Consider the following 20,088-nt stretch of genomic DNA (forward strand, 5'->3'; position numbering starts at 1 on the left):
ATGGCTCTTGATATCCATTGCCGCACGAAGATTGATGCGATGAATAAGCTGCTCAGTACCACTAAGGTTTGGCCCTCTCAGAGAGATCTCAGAGCTAGCTGGCAAAGGTGTAGAATGCATGACGGGATCTTGCATGCCTCCACCTACACACGGCAAACTTGGGAAACTTGACGAACTTGGGATAAGCTATGTACCAGGTGGATCCCCAATCTCCTCGCCTGTGGGTAGGTCGCCTCCAAATAGCATCTCCGTATAAGAATAAATACCTGTGGTCGCCAAGTCAAAAGAACAAGAAGGCCCAACCTAAAGAAAACAGAGAAAGCTGTTAGAAACAAAAGCTAGAACAATGAAAGCAGAAGAAGTCATAAGAGAGAAGAAGATGCATACGTCTTTCTCAAACGACACACTACCATCGAGTTGAGGGAGCCTAAACACTTCTTTCTTCTTATGACGAAAATTGACATCGCTATCGGCCTGAGCGCCTTCAAGACGTCGCTTGTTTAAAACTTGTTGACCCTGCCGCAAAACAAGTCCATCTTCGTGCGAATCAACTTCATCACCAGCCTCTTCAGATACATCCAGATTTTGAGAAGACAAGCGTGGGCATTGAGGGACTAAAACCACTGGTCTATCTTGCAAAGTAGCAGCACTCGCGCAATCAAAAGATATCAGTTGTGTAGGAACCACAGAACACCCCTCCTTCAATACATTAAGGTGTGAATGAGAAGAATTGGTACCACTTGCCATCCCCGAATTCTCATAATATACCTTTGACCACCAACTTACGTAAGCACGGGTTACTGGACTACTCTTGAACTCGTCTTTGGCCGGCAGGGTGATAGAAGCATTTGTACATGCACGGGTACAAGACTCCCAATGCATATACACGGCTTGCAAGGAGTCTAATTGGTTTTTTTCCTTCAGCTTGCCTGGCACATGTTGGACAAAACCAAATTGCCTGCTGAAACGGTGGGGACTATACGGCTGAACAATGCATCGATCTTCTTGCCGCAAAGAAACATACCCTGAGCGAAGACTTATAAGGTAAGATAAGTCTGAGAAGCGAAGATGCGAATCGTCCAAGATGCCTCGCCGCACCGAGCCAACTCGCGCTAGATAGTCCATCTTTAAGCCTTCGCAACTTCTAAACAGTGCTTGCGCCTGGGAATCATCGAGGCTCTTCGAAGAAAGCACGCCAGAATACTTCGTCATCAAAGGCCCTGACTTGTTTAGAGTTGAAGAAAAAAAATGAGTGCTAAAGTACTCACCCAACCAACCATACACATAGTGGTAGGGAATAACCGCAGCACGATCTTCAGTGTTTGCCGAGTTCGAAACAACACTCAAGCCGTTATAAATATTGGCCAAAATTGGGATAGCAAGACTGAAAGATTCACCTGCAGCCATCTTGCTAGCAACTTTGAAAACCCCAGGACGAACAAGGTTGACGTCGCCGATTGGAAAAACAAACTTACAAAGCCAACAAGCTAAGAAAGCAGCTAGGTAAGATTCTTCCACATGCTCTGATGCTATGCCAAGGTCCTCAAACGCTCTCAACTCGGCAGGGGAACGGTGCCTAGCTGAACCAATGGCACCAGACGGATATGGGTCTCCCTTTGGTTTAGTGGTTTTGTTGCAACTTCTTCTCTTCGAGGACTTCTTGTACCTTGTGTCCTCCCAATACCAGAAGCGGATCCAGGAAGAAATCTTCACGCCTGATTTACCTCGAGCATCTTGGGAAAGTTTGTGATATGCCCAAAATAAGCAGCGACAACTCGCAGGCAATCCTTGGTTATTGCAGAGAGAAAGTTCCTCTGCACTAGGAACGACCTCGTCATAAAACTTACCTTGGATTGGCAATCCCCCTATCTTGTGGAGATCCCAAAGTGAAATTAACATCTCTCCTTGAGCTGTATGAAGCGTGTTAGTCGCTGAACACCAATGCTCGAAGAACGCCTGAAGGACAGAATGATGGAGATCATAACTAAACAAAGATGCATACACGGCATGGTAAAGGCCCATGCTAGTAAACACATGTTTAGATCGGCCCAAGACATCTTCAAGCCACTCCCAATAAGACTCAGCAAAAACAGCTTCTCCGGTAGTCGACAAGACATCATTCCAAGCCATAGCTCCGCTGCGGATGTGATCTCTAAGAAGCTTAAACGAAGCCGGATGATTGTCACGAGCATGGTGCGAAGGGTTCAAGATAAGAATCCCCAGTGTGCACGCCTTCTTCTCCGTATTTGATCGAACAAAGTCTGCCACCTTCCAAGATACTTCAGAAGACCATGACTTAATATGCATGGAGTTGTCTTTTGTAGGAAAAGCAAGCGCCTTAAGGCCAGTCAGTGGGGCGTAAATCTTCAGCGTTGTTCCCCTATCTTGCGAATCACTTTCCTTCGCGAGAATGGTGATGGTGTTGCTCTTAAAACATTTGAAAAATACCATGACCGCAACAAAGCAAAATCAGCCACAAAACTTGAGCAGCACACCAACAAAAGCAGCACACCAAAATCAACAAAGCATATGTACACCCGCAGTCCTGCCCGCTCTGCCACCAGCTACCACACATTTGGAAACTTCATGAGGGCCCTAGCATCCTGCTTTGTCTTCCCAAAAAAAAAGAAAAAAAAAAAATCATCACAACAAGGAAATCATATCATCACAACAAGGAAATCATCAATGGGGTGCACACGTTACATATTTTATACGCACAACTATGAGACAATCACCTATATATATATATATATATAAGTGCATGTCAAAATCAATATATATATATATATATATATATATGTACATATCAAAATCGTCTTCAGCTGGATTAAACCTTACAGAGCAAAGGCTGTGCAAAGAAACTTGCTAAGTAATTACTTCCTCTCCTTCCCATCTTCAAACTCTCCGTCTCTTACCTCCTACTACTCCAAGCTCCTCTGCATTTCCTCCCTGCACCATGTGGGGAATATATATATAAAAAAAATATTATTATTAAAAAAAAAAAGGGGACACGCCAGTCTAGAAAGAAGAAGAAAGGGTGGAATCTTGGTGGCTCAGCACCACCGAAAGTAAAGAAAAGAAAATAATAAAAAAAATAAAAAAATAATAAATAATAAATAATAAATAAAAACAAAAAAACAAAAGGGAAGCAATGATGATGTTGGGAAGTAATGATGAAGGTAAAAAAAAAAAAAAAATTATGGGATGGTGCACGGCATCATATAAAAATATATATAAAAAAAAAAAAAAAAAAAACAAAAGGGAAGCAATGATGATGTTGGGAAGTAATGATGAAGGTGGAAAAAAAAAAAAAAAAAAAAAAAAAAAAGAGGTTATGGGATGGTGCACGGCATCATATAAAAATATAAAAAAAATAAAAAATAAAAAAAAAACAAAACAAAAGGGAAGCAATGATGATGTTGGGAAGTAATGATGAAGGTGAAAAAAAAAAAAAAAAGGGTTATGGGATGGTGCACGGCATCATTTAAAAAAAAAAAAAAAAAAGGAGGGTGACATAATTATTGCAAAGAAGAAAATAAGGAGAAGGTGGTGCACGGCACCACTTGCAAAAGTGGATCTCAAAATAAAGAGGGAAATAACACATCTTGGTGATATATATGTTTTATTTGTATTTAGCATAATACACTGAATAAAATAAAGCATGTCCATTGATCTCCGAGAAATTACAAGTGTGTACAAAAAAAAAAAAAAAAAAAAAAAAAAAAGATGGAGCTTTCACAAAGGTTGTTCACGTGAAGCCCTACTATGTGGCAAAACTCCAGGAGCGGGAGGCATCGAAGATAGAGCATTCGAGGCCTCAATACTTGGCCAAACGCTGGAAGACCCAGGAAAAAGGTGCCTCTGGAGGAAAGACGAAAACCTTTGACGGTCACTTTGAATCCGACCTTCAGACTCTTGCAGCTCATCAAGCTTCCTCTTCATGCCCGTCGAATAGTTGTTTGCAAGCACGTGCAAACTTCTATTCTCATACTTCAGCTGCTTGATCTCTTGCTTGAGACTTTCCACCTCTGCCATCAACGATTCAACCTGACGGGAGCGAGCAAGTAGGCGTTGGCCCATGTTGGATACAGAGCCTGCACACTGAACGCTGAGAGCGAGGGACTCTTGAACGGCCAACTCATCGGACCGTCCTGAAAGCAGCCTACTATCCTTAGGAGTGAGAAGGTTTCTAGCTACTATCGTAGCTGTTGTTGCATCCGTCATCATGGAGTCTTCACCTGAAAGAGGACCGTTAGAAGATAAAAAAGAAGGGCGCCATACATTACCTTGAAGGGGTGCAACCGGATCACTGCTGAGACTCAAATCTAAGCAAAGGTTCGATGAGTTAGTCATTTTTCAAAGGTGTTCAAAGAGAAGGGGTGGATGAAGTTAATTCTCAAAAAGCTGGAGACGATTTTCAAGAATGGGCAATCTTCAGAGTGTGTATGTTGGGGTGATCGATACCTCTATAAAAAGCCAAGCGACACGACCACCGATTAAAAAATCCGGATTTTCCTGCGTGAAGTTCGGCGACGCGTTCGCGGCTTTTCAGAAAACGCGTTCAACTTTGTCAAAAGATATCTGACAAAGTCGAAAACACGTGGAGGCCATCATCGCAACTACACGTCTTTAGCCTACAAGCGCAAAGTTCGGCAACGCTTTCTCTGCTTTTCAGAAAACGCATGCAACTTTGTCAAAAGTGGTGCTCGTTCAGAAATCGAAGAGGCGTCGTTCAAAAATCGAAGAGGCGTCGTTCAGATATCGAAGAGACGTTTGTCGACAAGGGTAAAAGAACAAGACCAACACTTGCTATTAAGAAATCCCTATATATGTCGACCTTCGTCTCTTATGGCAAGGCAGACCTGAAGAAAATGCCCAACTCTTCCTCACCTCTGATGGCGCACTCCCAGCAAAGTCTTTCGAAATACTCAATTTTTTCTTCTTCCCCAAAGATGATACCAGATACCTGGAGTACAGATGAGCCAGGAGGAAACGGTAGATCGAAGCATGTGGAAACAAGCACAACAAATACATGTGCTGATTCATTCGCCGCTTCTTCCAAAACAAAGGTATCTCATATCATCAAGGGCGAAAGCAAAGGTATCTCATATCATGCTTTTTCCCTGTCTTTTCCTTTGCCCTTGTTCTCACCTGCCAGGATAAGGATAAAGAAAGCAATATGTCGGAACCTTCACTCAAACTTGCGCTGCCACCAAGAAGTGATGGTCCATTCAAATGCAAGGTTTGCATTCAACTCCTGCATCAGAGGACAAATACTACAAGAGAAGATGCCAAACCTGCATAAGGAAATACCACTTCTGCAAAGGGAGCAAGTAAGGCAAGTGAAAATGATACATCGAAGCATGTGGAGACAAGCACAACAAATATATGTGCTGATTCATTCGCTGCTTCTTTGAAAGCAAAGGTATCTCATATCATGCTTTTTCCCTGTCTTTTCCTTTGTCCTTGTTCTTACTCGCATGGCAAAGTGAAAGAAGCAATCAGCCGGCACTTGGAGTCAGTCTTCCGATCTGGAACCGATTGCCTGGAATCTATTCCCTGGTGGCTTACCTAGCGTTGCTCTCGAGTAGTCATCTTCAACGGTTGATACACTTCCAGAGAAGGGACCACTTCTGCAAAGGGGAGCAAGTAAGGCAAGTGAAAATGATACATTGAGGCATGTGGAGACAAGCAACAACTGCATATGCTGAGCTATCCTCTAACCCTCTTCAATATGAATTGGAGAGATTGAACAAAGAAACAGAAAAAAAGGAGTAAGCTCAGACCTTCGGGGCAGACCAAAAGAATCCTGCTGCCCAGTTCAAGAGTAGCACAAAGGAAAATCAACGATTGGAGGAAACCAGAAAATCCTCTAGTCGAACTCAAGATCAAGCCTCAATGGCCCTTGAAGAATCTCCAGCCCAGTTCAAGATTAAGCCTGTGGAAAATCAACGATTGGGGGAAACCAGAAAATCTTCCAGTCGAACTCAAGATCAAGCCTCGATGGCCCTTGAAGAAATTTCCAGCCCAATTCAAGATCAAGCCCCGACGGCCCTTGGGTTGACATCTACATTAAGGGACTTCAAAACGCATCTTCTACACGTGACAAGCACATGTCAACGACGCGCCTTGAAGTGGGGGCATTTGTAGACATCGAAATTTCGGTGAAATGAATGTTGACCAATAGTTAAAATTTCAATGCTCACGTGTCACATAAATTTTACATGTAGCGTGTGACTCAACGAAAAATCGAAATAAATTGGAAAAGTCATCAAATAGGACACGTGTCAATACCTGGCAGAAATGATTTATTTCATCTGATTATTTAAATCCAAAAATCAAGTTTTGGAATTCTATAAATAGGAAGCCAAGGTATTCATTTGAAGGAAGAAGAGAAAAAAAGAAGGGAATTTACATCACACCAAAACCTTGAAGCCTTGAAACTCTAAAGCTCTCAAGCAAATCCCGAAGGATCAAGAAAACACTCTTCGTTCTTCGTCAAACCCTCCTTCAAGGTCAAGCCCCAACGGCCCTTGAAGAACTTCCGCCAACTTAAGATCAAGCCCCGACGGCCCCTTGAAGAAAGCGTTCATCATCCGTTCGTCCTAAGATCAAGCCCCAACGGCCCTTTGGATCAACAACCTCAACAAATCCACACATCCAATCGTTCTTCAAGATTAAGCCCAAAAGCCCTTGAAGATCCGCTCATCCATCAACCTTCAAGATCAAGCCCAAAAGCCCTTGAAGAAATCCATACACCCAGTCTTCAAGATCAAGCCCAAAAGCCCTCGAAGATCCGTTCATCAACTGTTCATCCCTAGATCAAGCCCCGACGGCCCTTTGGATCAACAGCTCATCCACAAACCTACACCCTACGAAGATAGAATCAGAGGATCAAATTACAAAGAGATTGTAACCCCAAAGTCATTAAACACAAAAAAATATATTTTGTACACGTATTCTTGTTTCTTGTTTCAGGAATTTTCCGTGTTTACAGATTTGGCACGCCCAGTGGGACATTCTCTACCTCTCATCTCTATCCTCCAATCATCGAAAAACGCAAATGGCATCAAGAAAGAATCAAGTTGTTCCTGCAATCAAAGCAAAGAACAAGAACATCATCGCCGCAAGTGGTGATATTTCGGGCATCATAACCCGAAGTAAGGCAAGAGCTCTTTTTGCTGCGGCTTCCGCCCCTGCATTAACTCTGTCAAAGGAACAAGAGCACCTGAAGTACGAGCCTGTGATCACCCTGGCCTCGCTAAAGGCATCAAGGGGGGAAAGCCCGAGGAAATACTCAGAGTCCCTACTCTCCGACGCTGATTCGAGCGGCAATACAACCATGCAAGTCATGACCACTGGAGCAACTTCAATCGAGGAGCAGCTAGCTCAGATGAATGAAGCAATCGCAAAGCTCACATGGACTGTGGAAGAGAAGGACTTGCAGATTGCCGCACTTGTCAACCAACTAGATGCGCTGCCCGACGTGAAAGTCGACCCAAATATTGGCCTATTAAAGAAAGAAGACGACGAAGAAGAGGAGCCACCAGCGGAGAAAGTTGAAGAGAAGCCGAAGCTAGACCAAGCAACGGCATTCATGGGATCTCTCTTTATCCAGCAGCTACAGGAGATGATCGCAAGCACTGTCAAGACACAGTACGAAGGAAGCTCGCATGACTCCGTACTGTACTCAAAGCCTTACTCCAAGAAGATTGATGCTTTGAAGATGCCAAGGGGTTATCAGCCCCCAAAATTCATGCAGTTCGATGGAAAAGGCAACCCGAAGCAACATGTCGCCCATTTCATTGAAACTTGCAACAATGCTGGGACAGAGGGAGACTACCTCGTCAAACAGTTCGTGCGTTCGCTGAAAAGTAACGCTTTTGACTGGTACACTGACCTCGAACCTGAGTCTATCAACAGTTGGGACCAGCTAGAAAGGGAATTCCTCAACCGTTTCTACAGCACTCGTCGTACTGTAAGCATGCTAGAGCTGACCAGTACGAAACAGTGGAGAGATGAACCTGTCGTCAACTACATAAATAGATGGCGCTCCTTAAGTCTGGATTGCAAAGATCGGCTTTCTGAAACCTCTGCCATTGAGATGTGCGTTCAAGGCATGCACTGGGGGTTACATTACATCCTCCAAGGCATAAAACCAAGAACATTCGAAGAGCTAGCAACTCGTTCCCACGACATGGAGCTGAGTATCGCTAATCACGGGAAAAATGAGCCGATTACTAACTTCAATAAGGATAAAGTATTCGCCCCAAATGTAGACAAGACCGGGAAGAAACCCGCTAAGGAAGCTTTCACCGTCAACACTACCCCCATCAAGGCCTCCTCAGCGCCCATTAAGACCTCCTCAGCGCCCATCAAGACCTCCTCAGCGCCCATCAAGATCTCCTCCAAGAAGAAAGCGAAAGAGATAAAGACAAGTGAGCCTTCTCGCACCCAAGACAGATACAAGAGCACCTTGAGAGAGTTGGAACAGAAAACGTACCCTTTTTAATCGGTGGTCGTGTCGCCTTGGCTTTTTATAGAGGTATCGATCACCTCCAACATGCACACTTTGAAGATCGCCCGTTTGTGAAAATCGTCTTCGGCCCTTTCTGATTTTACTCCATCCACCTTTCTCTTTTAACCTTTTGACAATGGCTAACCCGTCTAACATTTGCTTAGATTTGAGTCTCAGCATTGATCCGAGTGCGCCGCGTCAGGTAAATGTATGGTGCCCTTCTTTCTTATCTTCTAATGGCCCTTTGACAGGTGAAGATTCTGTGATGAAGGACGCAACAACAGCTACGATAGTAGCTAGGAACTTCCTCACTCCAAAAGATAGTAGGTTGCTTTCAGAACGGTCCGATGAGTTGGCCGTTCAAGAGTCCCTAACTCTCAGTGTTCAGTGCGCAGGCTCTGTGTCCAACATGGGCCAACGCCTACTTGCTCGATCCCGCCAAGTGGAATCATTGATGGCGGAGGTGGAAACTCTTAAGCAAGATATCAAACAGCTTAAGCACGAGAATAGAAGTTTGCATGTGCTTGCAAATAACTATTCGACGGGCATGAAGAGGAAGCTTGATGAGCTGCAAGAATCCAGTGGTCGAATTCAAAGTGACCGTCAAAGGCTTGCTGCTTTCTTCCAGAGGCACCTTTTTCCTAGCTCATCTAGCGTTCCACCAAGTATTGAGGCCTCTTCTTTGATGCCTCCCGCTTCTGTAGTTTTCCCAAGTAGTGGGGCTTCACGTGAACAACCTTTATGAAAGCTCCATCTCTTTTTTTTTTTTTTTTTTTTTTTTTTTTTTTTGTACGCACTTGTAATTTCTCGGAGATCAATGAACATGCTTTATTTTATTTAGTGTATTGTGCTAAATACAGATAAAACATATACATCACCAAGATGTGTTATTTCCCTTTTTTTTATTTTTTTATTTTTTTTTTTTTTTTGATGATGTGACTGTACTTGAAGTTTTGAAGTTTCAAGTTGCCTACGTACCCTTGGTTAAGGAGGGATCAAGTCATGACGCAGTTCAAATGAGTGATGGTTTTTTTTTTTTTGATGATTTTGCCGTACACAGTTTATGCTCTTGCGGGCCAGGAGCTTGGTGCGTTTGTTTTAGGGGTAGTAGCGCTTCAAAAATCTGCCGTTGATGGGGCCGATCTTCAACCCGTCTTCTGCCATGATTAAGTAGGCGCCATTGGTGTAGATCTCTTGTATTACGTAGGGTCCATCCCACTTTGATGTGAACTTGCTTTTTGTCTTATGAGTTGTAATGATAGGCCTACGCAATGCCAGCACGAGATCTCCAGCTTGGAAAGACCTTGGGCGGACTTTTTTGTTGAATGCCTTGGATAACCGTGCTTGGTAGCATTCCAAGTGTTGTTGAGCTTCGAGCCTTCTCTCATCCAGCGCTTCCAACTCCTGAAGGCGCAACTTTGCATTTTCTTCATCAGTCAAGCCTTCTTGTATAGCCATCATTAGTGAGGGAATTTGACTTTCGAGCGGTAGAACAGCTTCTATGCAATATACGAGAGAATAAGGTGTAGCTTGGGTAGGAGTCCTATGTGTAGTCCTATATGCCCAAAGTGCTTCACTTATTCTTTCATGCCAATCTCTCTTTGTTCGGCCGATTACCTTTTTCAAGAGGTTGCACAGCGTCTTGTTGAATGCTTCCGCGAGGCCGTTGGCCGGAGCATGATACATGGAAGACTTGTGCTGCTTGAACTTGTATTTGTCGCAAAGCTCGTCCACGAGTCGGTTGGAGAACTGCTTTCCGTTGTCAGTGATAATGTAGCGAGGCACCCCATATCGGTGGATGATATGCTCCTTGATGAAACGAACAACAGTTTCCTTTTTTACTTCCCTTAAAGGGATGGCTTCAGCCCACTTGGAGAAGTAATCTGTTGCAGCTAGGATGTAAGCTTCCCCTGCAGATGACTTTGGCGTAATTGGTCCTACAACGTCCAATCCCCATGCGTCGAACGGCCATGAAGCAACTGTAGGGTGTAATGGTTCAGGGGGTTGATGTATGAAGTTAGCGTGGAATTGGCAGGCTTGGCACATTTTGGCGTGTTCCAGGCAGTCCTTCACCATGCTCGGCCAGTAGTAACCCATTCTTTTAAGCCGGAAATGTAGCTTTGGTCCAGACTGATGTGCCCCACACACACCTGAATGTGCTTCTTCCATGGCTAGATTAACTTCTTCCTCACCTAGGCATCTCAGGAGCACTCCTTCAAAAGAGCGTCGATAGAGTGTTCCTTTGTAGTAAAGGAAGCGAGGTGCTCGTCGACGTATTTCGGAACGGTGTCTGAGATCATCTGGAAGCTTTCCGTGCTCTAAGTAGTCGATCAGTGGCTGTCTCCACTCTTCAGCATCGACTGGAAGTACTGAGATGACATTTGTATCATCTAGTGACATTTCATTAACGAGGGGAATCACCCACCTTTGGCAAACTGGCACGTCTGCAACTTCATCTTTTCCTAGTGTCATACTCGAAGCTAGATTGGCGAGAGCGTCTGCCATTTGATTTTCCTTTCTCGGCACATGTTCTAGTGTCACAGCTTCGAACTTGTGTAGCAGTTGGGTCGCTAGCCGGAAGTATGGGACGAGATCATCTTTCCTCACCTCATATTCAGTTAAGAGTTGATTGATTATGAGCTTGGAATCGCCATATACCTCAAGAGCTGTGATTTCCATGTTGATCGCCATTTGGAGCCCGATGATTAATGCTTGGTACTCAGCAACATTGTTGGAGCATAGCTCATTCAGTTGGAAGGAGTAAGGTAGTATTTGCCTTTGTGGCGACATGAATACTATTCCTGCCCCCGCTCCGTCTGCTCGTGCGGATCCGTCGAAGAACATCGTCCATATTGGGAAGATGTCGATGTAGAACACCTCCTCGTCAGGCAAGTCGTCTGAGATTTTCCAATCAGCCGGGATTGGATGATCGGCAAGGAAGTCTGCTAGCGCTTGTCCTTTGACGGCTTTAGCTGGGACGTAGATGATCTCATATTGATTAAGAAGCAAAGCCCATTTAGCGAGTCGCCCTGTCAAGACTGGCTTAGTCATAACGTATTTGACAGGGTCGGCTTTAGCAACCAAGTGGATGGTGTAAGCATGCATGTAATGTCTGAGTTTCTGAATGGCAAACACCAAAGCGAGGCACATCTTTTCTATTGGGGAATAGTTCAACTCAGCGCCGGTGAGAGTTCGACTGAGGTAGTAAAGTGCTCCTTCTTTTTGGGATTCATTCTCTTGGGCCAAGAGTGCTCCGATTGAACTTTCCTGAGCAGCAATATACAATATGAGTGGTTTTCCGGGCACAGGTGCCCCCAAGACAAGTGGACTTGACAAATATTTCTTTATGCTTTCAAAAGCATTATGGCATGCTTTGTCCCATACGAATGGAACATCTTTCTTCATAAGGCGACTAAACGGTTGACAACGCCCTGCGAGGTTGGAGATGAAGCGTCTGATGAAGGCTAGCCGTCCTTGTAGACTTTTCAGCTCGTGCAGGTTTCTTGGCTCGGGCATGCTTTGAATGGCCTTGATCTTTGATTGGTCTACTTCAATACCACGGTGCTTGACGATGAAGCCGAGGAATTTTCCAGAGGTGACGCCAAACGCACACTTTAACGGGTTCATCTTGAGGTTGTATTTTCGCAACCTTTCGAACACTATTCGTAGATCCTTCAAGTGGTCTGATCTTTTCTTCGTCTTAACCACCACATCATCTACGTAACATTCTACGTTTTTGTGTAGCATGTCATTGAAGATTTTCTGCATTGCGCGTTGATACGTAGCTCCAGCGTTCTTTAGACCAAAGGGCATCACCTTGTAGCAGTAGATACCTTTTGGAGTACGAAAGGCTGTTAGTTCCTCGTCTCCGAGGGCCATGCGAATTTGATTGTACCCAGAAGAGCCATCCATGAATGATAATGCCTCATGGCCAGTGGTTGCATCCACCATGATTTCAATGATTGGCAAGGGGAAGTCGTCCTGTGGGCAAACATCGTTGAGGTCCCGGAAGTCTACGCAAACACGTATTTTCCTGATTTCTTAAGGACAATGACGATGTTGGAGATCCATTTGGGGTATTGCACTTCTCGAATAAAGCCTGCTTCGATTAGCTTGTCGATCTCGACCTCGATTTGTGGGATAAGCTCAGATCGATAGCGTCTTTGAGTTTGCTTTATCGGTCGTGTTCCAGGCCTGACCGCATGATGATGAACAGCGATGATAGGGTCCAGGCCGGGCATTTCTTTGTAGGTCCAGGCAAAGACGTCTTTGTACTCTGACAACAGCTGATAATACTCCTCTATCTCATCTGTACTTAATAATGCACTTACGAAGATAGGCTTTGGTTCCTTGCCTGTACCTAAGTTGAGTTCCTTGAGATCATCGACCTTGGCTTGCCCCCCATCTTCGAGCTGTGGTGGTGCAGCAGTGACATCTTCCTCGGGGATTTCGTCTTCTTTACCTTCTTGTACCATGATGTGGAAAACATCTTGGATCTCCTCCTCAGTGCTGTCTTCTCGAGCTTGTCGGCATAAGGATTGTCTGGTGTTCTGGGAGAGGCGTTCCTCGCAATCTTCATAGGAATGAGCCTTGACCGAGTAATTGAAGAAGTCTTCTGGGAAGAGGTCGCACATTGTGATGGGGATGGACGATCTTTGTGTCGAAATTTCCTTATCTCCAACACTTTCACATTGTTCTGGAGGTTGACAAGAGCTGTTTTGCCCCCTTTCTGACTGATAAACTTGTGGGCAAGATGGTTGCTGCTTGTCCAATTTCTTCGAAGCGATCTTCGAACTGCATTCCTTACAATCTTCATAGCAAGGAGCCTTGATCGAGTAATTGAAGACGTCTTCGAGGAAGAAAAGATCCCGCATGAACGATCTTTGTGTTGTAATTTCATCATCCTCAATATTTTCGTGTAGCTTTAAAGGTTGACGGTAGCTGCTTTGACCCCTTTCCGATTGGTGCACTTGTGGAGAAGACATATGTTTCTCGTGCAGTTTCTTCGGAGTGACATGAGTCCATCCTTCAATTTCACTTGACTTGGAGCATGCCCCCAACAGTCGAGGTGAAGACTTTGAATCGAAAGAGCCAGAAGTGACATCTTTCTTAGGGATTTCATCTTCAGTGCCATTCTCTTGGGTTTGTTGGCATGAAGATTTGCCAGTGTGGACGATGATGCACCTCCTTACCTTCAGTGGTCCTTTTGTGTCGACCTCTAGGATTGCTTGGCGCTTCATCCTTGAAGGAATCAAGCTTCGAACGTCGCCTTTTTCTGCTAACCCATCGAACTTTTCTTCCTTTTGTGTTGTCTTCCTCTTTCCAAAAGGCTTCTCATTATCTTCAAATCTTTCCGAAGCTGATCGTCGCAGAGGAGAGATTGTTGTGTTGCTTTGTTTCTTAGGCTTTAACAACCTTTCAAAAACAGAGCTTTGGGATGTTGGCGCGTTAAGCCTCTTGAAGACAGAGGTTCGGCCTTGATTACCAATGCGATTAAGCACTGAAATTCTGGAGCTTGAATGGCTCATCCTATCGAAGACCGACGTCCGAGGGGCGGGTTTAGGCTCTTTTTGGTCTTGTTCAATGCTCACGCTGATGTGTTGAGCACTAGCTTTCTTCACTTTGCTTTAAATCTTCACGGGTGCATTTGGTGTGAAGCCAAGTCCGGCTTTGTTGTTGTCAACTCCGTAACCATGCTCCTTCAACTTCTTTTGAGTTTCGGTGAGGTTACGTTCTTTGTCATTGACAGTGTTTGAAACCTTCTTTCCAGCCGCCTCAGAAGAAGCGAAGTCGTACCCGGCCTTTGACATGAGTTTGTAGGCGTTTGGGTCGAAACCTTCCTCGGTTCTCTTGGTTGAAAGAAAGCTTGATTCCACATTCTTTGGTAGAGCTTTTATGAAGCCTTGTGGTAGTCTTGTGGCCTTAGCACCCCCTAGCTGTGTCAGAGGCAAAACTGCATTCGTCTTGAGCAACTTTACATTATCCGTGTGCCACTGTGTGTCGGCTTTTCTTGTTCCAGTTTCGAATGGAGATTGACCATTCTTTCTTCTTGACATCGGGATATACCGGAATATGGGTGCGTTTGGTCCTTCTGACGGCATCCTACTCCCTTTGGTTGTTGCAGGTTTAGCAAACTCGTCATCGTCTTTGCTTGAAGATGGCACGGCCTGCTCTTTTTGCTTTTTAGGCATGGCTTGCCACTCCTGCTTTTTAGGTGCTGCTCTGCCCGTGGATTTGATCTTTTCCGGAAGGGTTTCGAGTACCATCTCTTCATCCATGTAGAACTTGGCATCTGCAAAGTGTGATTCGGCTTCGGTGAATGGCTTGGTGTCACCTTGAATCACCTTCACTCCTTCTCGGTAAAATTTTAGGCATTGGTGAAGGGTGGATGGCACTACCCCATTTGCGTGGATCCAAGGTCTTCCTAAGAGCAAGCTGTAGGAAGTTCTTGCATCAATCATGTGGAATATCGTGCTTGATTTGTGCTCACCAATGGTCATCTCTACTCGGATCATGCCCATCGCCCTTTGTCCTCCTTGGTTAAAACCCTGGATCAGCAGACGACTCAGGGATAGTTCATTCACCTTGATGCCGATTATGGTCATTGTTGATTTTGGCATGATGTTTATGGCCGACCCACCATCCACAAGCATGCGGTTGACTTTGTATTCCCTTACGTACCCTGAGACGAAGAGAGGACGGTTGTGAGGCTTTGATCCCAGCAGTAGGTCTTCGTCAGTGAAGTTAATTGCGTCATGGGTGGCACAACATGTGGCACATTCATGTGGCTGAAGCTTCGAGCCTTCGTCGTTACTTCCTCGCACTTCGTGGTCGCCGGGACCTGCCAGGACTGCTGCTAGTGCTCTTCGTATCTTTTTTGGCAATGGTAGCGCTTCCTCGATGCTAAAGTGTGTTGGTAGACCTTCTTCGGGTGTGAGGGTCTTTTCTACCTCAGTGACGATAGCTTTGCCTTTTGAGGGCTTTTCTATTTCTACTTCAACCATGTGACAGGCCACAGTAGTGCACTGTTGGAAAAAGTCATTCGGGAAGTATTCACGCAAGGAAACGGGAATGTGTGGCTCCTGCTCCGTAGGTTCCCCAGCATATGTTGTCTTATTATGCTTTATGTTTCTTTTAGGCTTCGCATTGTTGCGGCCGTGGTGATTTCTTCTTTGTTCCACCTTTGGCTGTATGACTCGTGGTCTTGGTTTCCTTGTCTTTTTGTAGGTTACCAATATTCATCCTTCTTCATCATTAGCATGTGCATCTTGGTCGCTTCTCTCCAGTGATGGTTGTGTAGGAGGTGCCGTGCATCTTGAGCATTCACGGGAACGGTCAAGTGTCGTTTGGAGAGGCACAGGATTAAACGATCCAAACGCAATTGTAGTGGTATGCGTTGCGGCCGTGTCCTAAAGGTCAAGCTCAATTTGCCCTTGTTGTGCTAGCTTCATGATGAGTTCTTTAAGAACGAAGCACTTGCTAACAGGATGGCTCACGATACGATGGTACTTGCAGTACCTAGGATCGTTTGTGCGATTCATTTCTTCAGGACGCTTGCATTCGGGTAGCTCAATCACCTTTTTTTCCAGCAAGTCATCTAACATGGCAGCCATGTCAGAGTCAGGAAAAGGGTACGTTTTCTGTTCCAACTCTCTCAAAGTGCTCTTGTATCTGTCTTGGGTGCGAGAAGGCTCACTTGTCTTCATCTCCTTCACTTTCTTCTTGGAGGAGATCTTGATGAGCGCTGAGGAGGTCTTGATGGGTGCTGAGGAGGTCTTGATGGGGGTAATGTTGACGGTGAAAGCTTCCTTAGCGGGCTTCTTCCCGGTCTTGTCTACATTTGGGGCGAATACTTTATCCTTATTGAAGTTAGTAATCGGCTCCTTTTTCCCGTGATTAGCGATACTCAGCTCCATGTCGTGGGAACGAGTTGCTAGCTCTTCGAATGTTCTTGGTTTTATGCCTTGGAGGATGTAATGTAACCCCCAGTGCATGCCTTGAACGCACATCTCAATGGCAGAGGTTTCAGAAAGCCGATCTTTGCAATCCAGACTTAAGGAGCGCCATCTATTTATGTAGTCGACGACAGGTTCATCTATCCACTGTTTCGTACTGGTCAGCTCTAGCATGCTTACAGTACGACGAGTGCTGTAGAAACGGTTGAGGAATTCCCTTTCTAGCTGGTCCCAACTGTTGATAGACTCAGGTTCGAGGTCAGTGTACCAGTCAAAAGCGTTACTTTTCAGCGAACGCACGAACTGTTTGACGAGGTAGTCTCCCTTTGTCCCAGCATTGTTGCAAGTTTCAATGAAATGGGCGACATGTTGCTTCGGGTTGCCTTTTCCATCAAACTGCATGAACTTTAGGGGCTGATAACCCCTTGGCATCTTCAAAGCATCAATCTTCTTGGAGTAAGGCTTTGAGTACAGTACGGAGTCATGCGAGCTTCCTTCGTACTGTGTCTTGATAGTGCTTGCGATCATCTCCTGTAGCTGCCGGATAGAGAGAGATCCCATGAATGTCGTTGCTTGGTCTAGCTTCGGCTTCTCTTCAACTTTCTCCGCTGATGGCTCCTCTTCTTCGTCGACTTCTTTCTTTAATAGGCCAACATTTGGGTCGACTTTCACGTCGGGCAGCGCATCTAATTGGTTGACAAGTGCGGCAATCTGCAAGTCCTTCTCTTCCACAGTCCGTGTGAGCTTTGCGATTGCTTCATTCATCTGAGCTAGCTGCTCCTCGATTGAAGTTGCTCCAGTGGTCATGACTTGCATGGTTGTACTGCCGCTTGAATCAGCGTCGGAGAGTAGGGACTCTGAGTATTTCCTCGGGCTTTCTCCCATTGATGCCCTTAGCGAGGCTAGGGTGATCACAGGCTCGTACCTCAGGTGCTCTTGTTCCTTTGACAGAGTTAATGCAGGGGCGGAAGCCGCGGCAAAAAGAGCTCTTGCCTTACTTCGGGTTATGATGCCCGACATATCACCACTTGCGGCGATGATGTTCTTGTTCTTTGCTTTGATTGCAAGAACAGCTTGATCCTTTCTTGATGCCATTTGCGTTTTTCGATGATTTGAGGATAGAGATGAGAGGTAGAGATGTCCCACTGGGCGTGCCAAATTTGTGAACACGAAAGATTCCTTGAAACAAGAAACAAGAATAACGTGTACAAAATAATATTTTTGTGTTTATGATTTTGGGGTTACGATCTCTCTCAAATTTGGTCCTCTGATTCTATCTTCGTAGGGTGCAGGTTTGTGGATGAGTTGTTGATCCAAAGGGCCGTCGGGGCTTGATCTAAGGATGAATAGTTGAACACTTTCTTCAAGGGCCGTCGGGGCTTAATCTTGAAGAATGGGTGTATGGATTTCTTCAAGGGCTTTTGGGCTTGATCTTGAAGGTTGATGGATGAGCAGATCTTCAAGGGCTTTTGGGCTTAGTCTTGAAGAACGATCGGATGTGTGGATTTGTTTGTGCTGTTGATCCAAGGGGCCGTTGGGGCTTGATCTTAGGATGAACGATGAACACTTTCTTCAAGGGCCGTCGGGGCTTGATCTTGAAGAATGATTTAACGAAGAACGAAGAGAGCTTTCTTGATTCTTCGGAATTCTTGGGAATTTGGATGGTTGGAAGCTTTGGAGTTTCAAAGCTTCAAGGATTTGGGGAATTCTCTTCCAATTTGGGAGTAGAGAAATGTATTTGTGAATTCCTTGATGCTTGATACCTTGATGGAGAAGCCTATTTATAGACTTTGAGAATGAATCACCACCACAAAATATTTTTTTCCTTTCCAAGCACCATTGCCTAATTTTCCCACTTAATGCAATATTGAAATTGAAGTGGTGTAACTTATGGCCTAATTTCCCACTTAATACCATTTTACACTTGAAGTAGTCTAACTTATGGCCTAATTTCCCACTTAATACCATTTTAAACTTGAAGTGGTCTAACTTATGGCCTAATTTCCCACTTAACACCATTTTAAACTTGAAATGTGTATGCTTTGTCATTGCCCAAATGAGAAAAACTTGCTTTGATCCGTAATGGATTGAAGTGTGCTTGCCTTGTCATTGCCCAACATGAGAAGAAAAACTTGTTTTGATCCTCAATGGATTGAAATGTACTTGCCTTGTCATTGCCCAAAATGAGAAGAAAAACTTGTTTAATCCTTCAAGGGTATTTCTTCCTATTTTGTTGAGTCACACGCCATGTGTACAATTTGTACAACACGTGGCGTATGCCATGTATGCCTTGACACGTCAAAACTTTAATGCATTGGTGAACATTTGTTTTTACTGAAATTTCGATGTCTACAGTGACTGAAGGTGGAAACTGGAATGAAAGTCTTGGATCGAAACACCATGGCCATGTAAGTACAGATTACATGGATGATTGCTTGATAGCATGAACCAATGGATTTACATCGAATTAATTGGCAAAGAAGGGACGTACATACGTACGGCTATCGCAATGCAATGCTCCAAGTCCAAGTCTTGAGCTGCAAGAAAAAGTGATTGTGCCGTTGCAGTCCAATATAGAAATGTATTAATGCTGTATATTTAGAGCAATAGCCTTCACTGCCCAAACTATAAGAATTTTGTTCCCTACAACTTGTCTTCAAAATAGTAGAAGACATGTTTCATTACCTTTGTAAACTGAATTTTCACCCTTAGATATGTTTTTTTGTGACAAGATCAATCCCTTGAAAAATGGCTCACATGTGTTGCGGAATCGCAGATGAAATATTTAATTAAAATTTTAACAAAAAATTAATTGAGATAATACATTCACACTAAAACATGAGCATGATTTTATGTTTTTGTAGTATTTGCAAACACAGTTAATAATTCGGGTAGTATTTGTGCAATTTTTCCCTAAATTAAATAAAAAGAATCATGCAAGGTCAAATAACCAATACGATCTCAACATAAATCGAACTAACAGTTATAGTCGATTATATATATCAAACAAATCGATGGGTTTGACAATCGGAGGGTTTTGGTTGATTGCCCAAACGTTTCTTCATTCAGTTTCGATGCCGGTTGGCTTGACAAGTTTGTGGTGAAGAATGGTTCGTCCCCGTATGAGATTCGTGCTGGCTGATACTGAGCTCCGAAAGCGGTGGTTTAAGGTAATTTTCTTGATTTGTGCTCTAATGAAGTATTATTTTATTGATTTGATTATTTCTTGAGCAATGTAGCAATAATGCCAAAGATTTGAGCCGTATGTAGCAGCTTGGTTCGTATTCTGATTACATAGATTTTGGTGTTTTCGGACTTGAAATATAGCCGTGTATTTTGATACCAGAAATTATAAGTCTATTCACAAAAATCTAAGTGAACGCCACGTACAATATTTGTTAAGACATATTTAGAGAATTGTTATTAGTATTTCAAAAATCTCATTCTACACTCCCACAAGTGTATTTCTCTTTCTAATTATAGAAAGTTTTTAGTGCCAAATGAGATTTTTGGAGTGTTAATAATAATTTTCTATATTTATATACATTTTATTTTAGTTTGGAAGTCAACTTCCTTTATTTTTTCGTTTATCATGTTGGGAGTATCACTGACTAT

At 44.0% G+C, this 20,088-nt stretch overlaps 1 protein-coding gene across 1 annotated transcript; it reads right to left on the reverse strand.

Annotated features, from left to right (window-relative positions):
- LOC148689222 (uncharacterized) lies at positions 1-2,451 on the reverse strand. The gene is made up of 2 exons (XM_088689413.1): positions 388-2,451; positions 1-303 (listed from the first exon to the last, which is right to left on the reverse strand). The coding sequence occupies exons 1-2, from the start codon at positions 2,449-2,451 to the stop codon at positions 187-189; spliced, it is 2,181 nt and encodes a 726-aa protein (XP_088545539.1). The 3' UTR covers positions 1-186.
- Between the last annotated feature and the right edge of the window lie 17,637 nt (positions 2,452-20,088).

Source organism: Pyrus communis, chromosome 17 (assembly GCF_041283825.1).
Source record: "Pyrus communis isolate YQ-2024b chromosome 17, ASM4128382v1, whole genome shotgun sequence".
NCBI lineage: Eukaryota > Viridiplantae > Streptophyta > Magnoliopsida > Rosales > Rosaceae > Pyrus > Pyrus communis.